Source organism: Gadus chalcogrammus, chromosome 15 (assembly GCF_026213295.1).
Source record: "Gadus chalcogrammus isolate NIFS_2021 chromosome 15, NIFS_Gcha_1.0, whole genome shotgun sequence".
NCBI lineage: Eukaryota > Metazoa > Chordata > Actinopteri > Gadiformes > Gadidae > Gadus > Gadus chalcogrammus.
The window spans coordinates 16,457,184-16,466,545 of NC_079426.1; the positions used below are offsets into that span (position 1 = coordinate 16,457,184).

Below are 9,362 nucleotides of genomic sequence, written 5' to 3' on the forward strand. Positions count from 1 at the left end.
ACTGACACTGTCTTATAATAGGCAAGCATGTACTCCAGGCCTATTCAACTAGCGGCCCGTGGGCCAAATGCGGCCCCTCTTAATTTTTTTCTGGCCCGCAAGAGGTTGCATGCAAAAAATAAATAAAATAAAGGAGAAACATAGTTGAATGCAAATCAGGTTAATGTGTGTAGCCGGTGATACTAGCCAGTATCAGTACCCCACAATCAGGTACTGGCATATCTCTTATTCTGACTCAACCGATACGTTTGAGTCTAGCTTTCCTCATATGAATGCCATCAAGGGCACGTTGCTCCATGACCAATGAGAAGCTGCATGAGTGTCTCGGGATGAGGCAAACAAGGCAGTGCAATCTTTCCCCTGACTCACTGGCTCAAAATGTCTCATATGTATAGTAGTTCTGTTTAGTGATGATTCAAACAACATTCTTTATTCTAAATACGTGTCCAAAATATGTGAGAACAACATCTTTTATAATGATACGATTAAAAGTGAAGAAGGAAGGAATGCGTCTGACAAGTTTATTCCATGTAGTAGTACTATATATATTAAGTTAACACTACTTTAAGTACGATTTATTTGTAGCGATTCATTCACGTAGTTTTACTCTGTGTGGCCCATGGACCCCCCAGTGGTTTTCCTTTTCGGCCCACTTGATGTAGGTGTAAGGACGTGAATAGCCCTGATGTACTCCATCTTCTTAGAAGATTTCCTGATTTCCTTAGTTTGTTATAACTAAGCATAGTTATAACAACCGCCACCATTCACAGTAAAAAACACCATTCAGTATGTGGTGACATTGTGGGGTTGCAATAGGCCGGTTACAGCGCGTCTATAGACACACGCAGTTCACTCTCAGCTGGGTCTGCTGATCATGAGTCAGTCAGCGAGCACCGCTCAGCCGTCCGCCACACGCTGCTTTCTAATAAGTGAACGACGACGTGCTTAATCCGTTTGTGCAATAATCCTCGGTGTAGCCTACCTGCAGGGACATGTCGCCGGGGTCGACCGAGCATCGACCCATCTCGGCCGGACCGACAGACCCGGAGATGCCGCTGCCTTCTGCAGCCTCCACCGGCGGGTCGTCGCTCTCCGAGTCCGACCCCCACGTCGAGTCGCATTCCTCCACTGTGCTCGGCTCCTTGTAACGCCAACTGCCCATCCGATTTCCCATTTAAAGAAATCCCTAAAACTACGCAACGCACAATTCGATAATCTCAACGTCCCGCTCGGGTTGTGTGTGTCCTCCTCTCCTCCGTCCTCGCTGGAGCCTACATCGTTTTAATCTGCCGCACGAGTTTCCGTGTTTCACAGCCGAGCTGCGAGCTGCTACCTCGGCCTGCCCTAGCGAAGCGGGGCTTTTCACTGGCAGAGAAAAGGGAGGTGGGGGGGTTCAACCACGGCGGCTACGCGCCCGTTACGCGACTTGCACGTGGCCCCAATGAGCTTCTTGCACATAAACCCTGGGGACAGCAGCATCAGGACCCGAGCGGTCACGTGGTAAGCCTGCCAGCGGGACAGAAAAAGGTTACCAGTAATCTCCACCCGGACCGGATATCATCAATGTCACAAGAACACGCTCACTTGCAACCAGAAACACCACAAGCGCGAGAACACGCACACTAGCACGCACGCACTCACTCATACATACATACACACACATAAACACAGACGCTGAAGCAGCACAGGAAAACCTAGACGAATAAGTGGGCTGGGCCAAGTTGTTACAACACCAATTGTCACTTAGGGGAAGCGGGAAACTACAACGCAGTAGGCGGTCTGATATTTCTTGGACTGCAACGGACGTGTGTCTTGTGTGGTCTTGTTCGATTGAAGGAAGTTGTCGATTAGGCTACACGATATAGTTTCAACTTGCCCATTGCATCTCACATAGCTCAACGTCTATGCCCATCATCATGTTCTCAGCATAGTACTTAGAAGCGGACCTTTCCCCCCCCCCCTGTGTTTTGCAGGTGTTAGTTTCTCTTGTGATTTAAAGAGGCCACTAGCTTGGGCAAACCCCTGAATTACGTGTTGCACAAAAACTTCCTGAACTGACTTTCTGTTCAATAATGATCACGATCACTTTGGGTAGTAAATGATTAGTTACAATTAACTAGAAACTAGAATGCTAGATGGTGTGTTGTGTGTGTGGGTGTGTGTGTGTGTGTGTGTGTGGTGTGGTGTGTGTGTGTGTGTGTGTGTGTGTGTGTGTGGGTGTGTGTGTGTGTGTGTGTGGTGTGTGTGTGTGTGTGTGGTGTGTGTGTGTGTGTGTGTGGGTGTGGTGTGTGTGTGTAGAAACGCTGGTGCAACCACTGGCAAGATGAATTAATATTACATGCATGAATTTTGATCCACCCTGAAGTCCCAGATGCAGAAGGCGGTCTTGATCCACAATATTGTTTTGAGACCTGTGTTGTTCCCTCAGGACCGAACCCCTTCCAGTCCCCCATGTACGGGGGCCCACTAATCCCAAGACGATCATCCAGGAGGGGCTTAACCCTGTAGATCTGCCCTCTATCTACCCCCCGGGGGGTGGAGGGGCCTGGTTTCAGGACCTAAAGGAATCTTCTTCACAGGTTGGACTCAGCATGTAGCGTGAGGTCCGGCGCTCCGTCGATGCGTTGACAATGACCCCGCATTCAACATGTGGTTTTCTGTTTATTATCGTCTGTATTGATTTATTTTTTAAACATACTGCCCATGCAACCCCAATCATATTGATCCTATTGATCACATGAAAACCCCTACACGTCTTCTGGTCATCAACATGTTGTGTACATATTCATCGGCACACCTCAACTTGATGTATAGATATTTAATTTATATCCTTTATTGTCCATTCATAGTCTCCCTTAGTCTATACCCTCCAAGATATGTTTGCGATATTCCCCTATTTTTACATCATCTGGACCGCAGCCAGTCTTTTGTTTTTGACCTGGCGCTGACCCGTAAGCGCTCTAGCTCGGGGTAGTGGTAAGATCCTGTGGGGAGGGGGGGGGGGGGTCCCTGAAGTGTTTTAGGGAAACCAAACAGAAGAATTCCTGGCCCACTGGGCCGTAGCCCAGGCTTCAGTCTGTTTCCCCAGCACTCATATTGCAGCCCGCACACAGGGAGGCGGCTGACTGGAACGGCTCGGGTAAACCCTGGAAACAGGAATCAATAGACACACACAATCTCAAGATCCAAAAGCAGTCTTTACTAGAAAAATGGTTCTGCGTTACGGGTGATCGGTCAGGGGATCAGGCAATTAAATAGACATGGAGAAAAAAAAGGTGACATCAGGTAAAACAAGCGGAAATCTAAAACCAGGAACACACAACACAAGGGGAAGCTGTAATGGCTGACTGGCAGACAGAGAGAGGGGAAAACACACAGACTAAAACACGTAAGGGGAGGATAAGGAGGGACAGGGGAAGGGGGGCAGACAATGAGAGAGGCGGGGAAACAAGCAAGTTATCTGACACAAGAAGAGTTGTGAGACACAAGGGATACATAGATTCTACGCTGTTGGCCTCTAGATCGTATAGCATCACTGCCATATCTGAGAGGCAAAGACTTGCCTGTAAACTAATACAAAACAGGGGAGTTGCAGTTTTAAGCACTTAATCATTTCAGTTCTCAACCAATTTTAACAATTCATTTTTCTATCCGAGGGTTTACAATCTTCGTGGTGTTAAAAAAATAATCATGTACATCTATTTTACATTTTATTTATAATTTGATTTAATATGAATTTAAAACCGACTCATCGAAATAAGTTCAGAAATGTAAGCATTGTAGTGCTTTCTCTACAGAAAAACCGTAACCCCCTAATCATTGTTATTTGTTTGCAGGAAAGTCTTCAAGAATTGAAGAATTGCAACAACGGGACATTGCAGTCAATGTGGCGTCTATGTATGTATGACTATGAGTAAAAGGTAAAACAGAAAATAAAATAATCAAAAAGCAATAAAAAACATAACCTAAGGAGCAGGGTGTGATGTCCCAATGTGTGTGATGCTTCTAAACCTCACACATTTCAACAAGGTTTAAACCTTTAATTGGAAACAGTAAATAAAATTGAGGCTAGCCTACGTTTCAATAACACATTTTCAGCAGATTAAAACAAGTACAAACTGGTCTCACTGTGAATCTGTCAGGGACATTGATAGCTTAAAATAGTAAGGAGTTGGGTGAGTTTATGTTTTCACTCCCTCTACCGCATTAAAGAAATATATAGCCTGCTAAATGCTGTAATGACCTTCAGCAAACGAGGACAGGTGGAATGGATGTATCTCATATACCACGGCCAGGAAAATCCTGTGGCGGCCGACCGGCCGTTCACCGCTAGCTTACCTGAGCTTAAATAACCCCATGATTCATTACGTATGAGAAGTTAACAAGACAGCAAAAAATGGAGAACTCCCCTTCAAAATACTGAACAATAAAATCTCCCTGAAAAAAGTAATCCTTTTAATGGCGTTCCACCCACCTATTTCCCCTGGTTAACTGACAAGGTTAAACTAGCTTAAAAACACATATGAAATGTGTTGACGCAGTTGCCAAGTATCAAGTAATTATTCGCTGAGAATCTTCTGGCAAAGCATTTTTGTCATGTTTCCAATATTTATTCAGTTTTGTAATTCTTATGTTATATATAAGAAGAAAGCTCTTCTGTTGCCTGGTTGTTATATGATCTTTTCCATCTAATGAAGTAGTGAGTCATTTTAGATTCTGTAAGTAACTTTTACACAAAATAAATGGCTGTAGCGTACAGATTTTTATTCTTGGATTAGTGCAATTTCCCATTAAAGATTATCTTTGAGTTCAGTTTAAATGACCATCGCCTGTAGCTGAGTAAGCAAGGGTTGGAATCTGCTTAAAAATTGACATATTGGTCAGCTGGAGTAAAAATGTGGATGAGATGAATTATGAATGAAAAGCAAGACCAATGCGTGGTGAGAGGGAAGGTATTACCGCTCAATGTTTCTATTTCTTGGCTCGATCCAAACCTCTACCCTCTAAAAAATAGTTGCTATTTATGTTTTTTACTTGTATTCACCCTTTTGAAAAAAGTCAATAATGCAATCGCCATGCTGGTTATAATGTAATTATCCACACAAACAGTTGGTTATTATTCAATGATACATGATAAAGTAATCGTTTTACACTACAGGTAGTTCCGACTGAGCAACCTAACAGACAGACCTTTAGACATGATCAAATGAGCATGTCAGCACACTGTGCTCAAATGTAAAATGCGTCATCACTATGATATTACTTCACCATTGATAAACCAAAGGCCTAGATTAAAAATGCATGTTGAGTTTGCAAACGTAGTAGCAAATTCTCTCCATGAAATATTAATTCTGATTGGGAAATTCCATGAACTCAATAAAGCATTAGCTCATGTTGGCTGGCTGACTACAGCAGGGGCTTGAAGTGTCTCTTTTGTAAGGCTGTTACTGAGGTATTCCCACTGTCTGCAGTAGTAAATTGTCATTGTGTTGATTAGGAGTCTATGGACGTGTCTAATTGTTTTACGGCTCTTAATAAGAATCACTGTGAATTGTATCTCAGTTTCCTTGGGATGCCAATAACAAAGAGGTCTTAATTGACAGTGAAAATTGCTCCACAATTTGAATTATGGAGTTATGTTTTATGACTTTGATCACAATATTAAAGGTGCACTGTGTATAATCTTGAGGGCATCCAGCAGAAAGGACTTGGAATAAAGTGAACCCAATATTCATAAGACGTTATAATTAGTGTATAGTGTATACGCTGTATATTGTATTTTCTTTAACCTTAGAATAAGCCCTTTATATATACATACAGGTAGAGGGTCCTCTTCTATTCAAACCTCCATGTTTCAGACCCATGTACCTACAGTAGCCCAGAATGGGACAACAGCTTTCAATTTAAAAAATGCTTTATCACTAAGAAGGAACTTGGGTTGTGTGTTATTCCCATTTGTGAATACTTTTTTTGTTTAACGTTTTGTATGAGCGTTATAATAAGCAATGTTGTTAAATAAATAATTTACGGCCAAGGAATGGCAGATAGAAGATAAGGGGTATTATGACAAGTGGATGTGTATGGCGACACATTAGTGCGCAGTAATTCCTAATGTGATAAAGGAGCTGCATCTCGGCGGGGTGGATTATAGTATTCCAACGCGTCGATATTAACGGCGAGCGGCGCAAATGATCTCGGGCGCGTGCGCACAAATGACCTCTGTGCGCGCAAAAGCAGCCTCCGGGCGCGTGCGCAAATTACCTCAGCGCGCGCAAAACAGGCCTCTCGCGCGGTAACTGCCTCCTCGCGAAAGTATGTTTTTACCGACCCGCTGCAATGTAAGTTTGGCACTATGTGGGGAGGGAACCAAGGCAAGGCGGGCTGTGTCCTATGCTGCCGTTCTGAAGGCGCGATAGGTTGTGATGTGACAGCCCTCCTCAGCCTTCCCTCTCATTCAATTCTGAATTGTACAGTAAATGCTGAAACGATAGTTACGTAGTGTAACTCATAGATTCTATGAGTTATATAGGCACAGCCTTTTAAGGCTATTGCTATTGGGGTGTTATCCCTAGACGTGAGCCGTAGCATTGAAAAATGTGTAATCCCCCGACCACCAACAGCGTGGGCCTCAATTACGTCCGCGTGCGGCGTGCCTCAACGACGTCCGCATTTCGCAGATTAGTCGGGCGCCGGCGGACGTTCTGCTCCCAATAAACAGCTTTTCTTCAGCTATTTAAAGGACAGTGAGGCCGACACTTAAAAGGCTGCGCCTATACTCATAGAATCTGGAGTTACAATTGTTAACTATCGTTTCAGCCATTTACTGAACAATTCAGAATTGAATGAGAGGAGGGCTGAGGAGGGTCTGTCAATCAATATCGCGCTTCAGAAACGGCCAATCATAGGAAAGCCCGCCCTGCCTTGATTCCCTCCTCCATAGTGCCAAAATTAAATTCGAGCGAGTGTAAAAACATCTTTCGCAAGAGGCTGTTACGCGCGAGAGGCTGTTATTGCTGCGCGCTGAGGTAATTTGCCGCGCTGCGAGAGGCTGTTTTGCGCGCGCAGAGGTAATTTGCGCGCGCAGAGGTAATTTGCGCGCGCGCAGAGATCATTTGCGCGCTCGCAGTTAAAGGCACCCAGTGCAACTTTATGTAAACATTCAATGAAAATAAACATTCAATTTGTAGTCTCTTTTTACACGTAGTAAGTTTCAATAACTCCATACCATTACATATCGACATTCAAGGAGCAAAGATGAGACGTCGTTGTGTGGTGAGAACTGATAGAAAATCGTAAACAACAACAATCGCCGGTGGGGAAAGCCATTTTTTCCATTGACTGGAAGCCTGCTTTATTTATTGTAGGTTACAAAAAATAAAGAAAATGGCGGCATTGGTGTTGTTATCGATTTTCTAGTCAGTTCTCACCACACACTGACTCGTCATGCTTGCTGCTTGACTGTCGGTATGTAATGGTATGGAGTTATTGAAACTTACTACGTGTAAAAAAGACTACAAATTGAATGTATTATTTTTAAAAGCCTCGAAGTTGCACTGGGGTGCCTTTAGATATCACGCGTCGTGGAATAATATAATACGCCCGAGATGCATCTTTTAGCACATTAGTGAATTATGGCACTAATGTGTCGCCATAGATGTGCATCCTTTATTCATACATGTTTTGCACGTTGAGTAATGACCCGAAATAGAAGAAAAACGACACAATATAAAAGGTGTAGCGAAGCAACATTTTATTGAAAACGTATCAGGAGAACACAGTTTGTAAACAACAACTCAATTTGATATTTGCAGGCAAGGTTGTTGGTCTTTGCAGCTATAGAGTCGGTTGATCCTCAGGATGTCATTCTTGGTCATTCCCTGCTCTGGCCAATCCGAACACGGGAGTTTGGGATGGGGGTGAGTGCTGGTCTCGTCCATTTATGGAGAAGGCTCTTCTGCCTGTAGTGCATGATGGAGGTGGTAATCGTAGGGGGTGTTCAGGTTGTTGGTGTTCTTCTTCTTGAAGTTGTACATGCATTGCGTTGATTGATGTTCCCAGTTGATCCTGACGTACTGGTCCACGGTCACTCCTCGTCTGCTCGTGGTTGAAGCCCAGAGCGTGGTTCACTCGTGCTGCATGGTGCCGTAGTTCATGCATCCCGATCCCTGAGAGAGGTACCTGCCTGCCTCCTGTCCTGCCCAGAGAGGAGTACATCCACCTCCGCTCTGAACGCTGATGGTGGTCGTACTGGTTCTGGCGGGGCACGAAGCGGATGCAGGTGGTCCGGTGAAGGACTGCATGGCGCTCACAATTCGTGACCTCTCTGCGGAGGTGTAGGCTCTGCTCACTGTGTATGGGAATGGTCACAAGGCCATTGGAGGATTTTTTCCAAAGGCAGTTGTTTCTAAAACCACTTCATGGCGTTTCTGGTTTTGGGAGAAGCAAGTCTCCCTCCAGCAGGATCTCATTGGAGCCATTGTTGGAGATTAGAATCCTGGTATGATATCCATGGTCCTCATTGTCTTTCTAGGACATCATCGACACTTCTTTCCCCCACCAGAGGTTGAGCCTGGGGAGAGGTCTCCCTCCAGCAGGATCCATTGAAGTCGTTGTTGGAGGTCAGAATCTCTGTGCGGATATCCATGTCCTCATTGTCCTTCTAGGACATCAGACACACTTTCTTCCCCTCACCAGAGGTTGAGCCTGACAGAGACCCAGCAAGAGCAGGAGGAGGCTAGACAGGTCTTCATCTTCTGGGTCTCTCATGGTTGTTTCTGGGAATCTGGCACGGGAGCTTCCTCTGGATGTCTGCAACGGGAGACCCTTCAGGTTTTGTTTGCTCGGTCTGATCGGACCAGAGCTCTGCAGGGGTGTGTATCATTGGAGGATTTAGGGTAGTGTGGGATGCAGATTCTAAGGACTAATAAACCTTTTAAGGGTGGACTCAAGCGACGCAACCTATCTTTTCAAACCGCTCTCTGTTATTCAAAGGCTTTGAAGAGGAGGGGAGGGACATTTACTGGTAATCAACGTTAAGCGAAGATGGATGAAAGAAAAATAAAATAGCATTTCGAATTTTGAGTTAACATGTTAATATGCAGAATTCTACGCAAGAACATGACGTATCGTCTTTCTTTACCGACTTTATACCACTATCCTAACTACAGGCATGCTTTTCTAATTTATACATTGAGGGAGAAGTGATTGGTACTGAATCAGGACTTCCAAATTATGCACTTTACTTTCAAACAGCAACATTCTTGTTGGACATTCATGCAATACATGCTTTATTGAATAGCACACAATTCGGACAAAGCACGCAAAGCATGTTGATGCCTTTACCCCCAGGCTATTCTTCCGTC

General features: G+C 44.4%; 1 protein-coding gene and 1 pseudogene across 1 annotated transcript in view; both read right to left on the reverse strand.

Annotated features, from left to right (window-relative positions):
* Positions 1-1,174, reverse strand: part of LOC130405032 (opioid growth factor receptor-like protein 1) — a 10,658-nt gene extending 9,484 nt beyond the window's left edge. Inside the window, exon 1 of the mRNA XM_056609987.1 lies at positions 983-1,174. Within this exon, the coding sequence (XP_056465962.1) occupies positions 983-1,174 (192 nt within the window). The remainder of the gene's footprint in view (positions 1-982) is intronic.
* Positions 1,175-7,793: 6,619 nt separating this feature from the next.
* Positions 7,794-8,766, reverse strand: LOC130405033 (high choriolytic enzyme 1-like; annotated as a pseudogene).
* Positions 8,767-9,362: the final 596 nt, after the last annotated feature.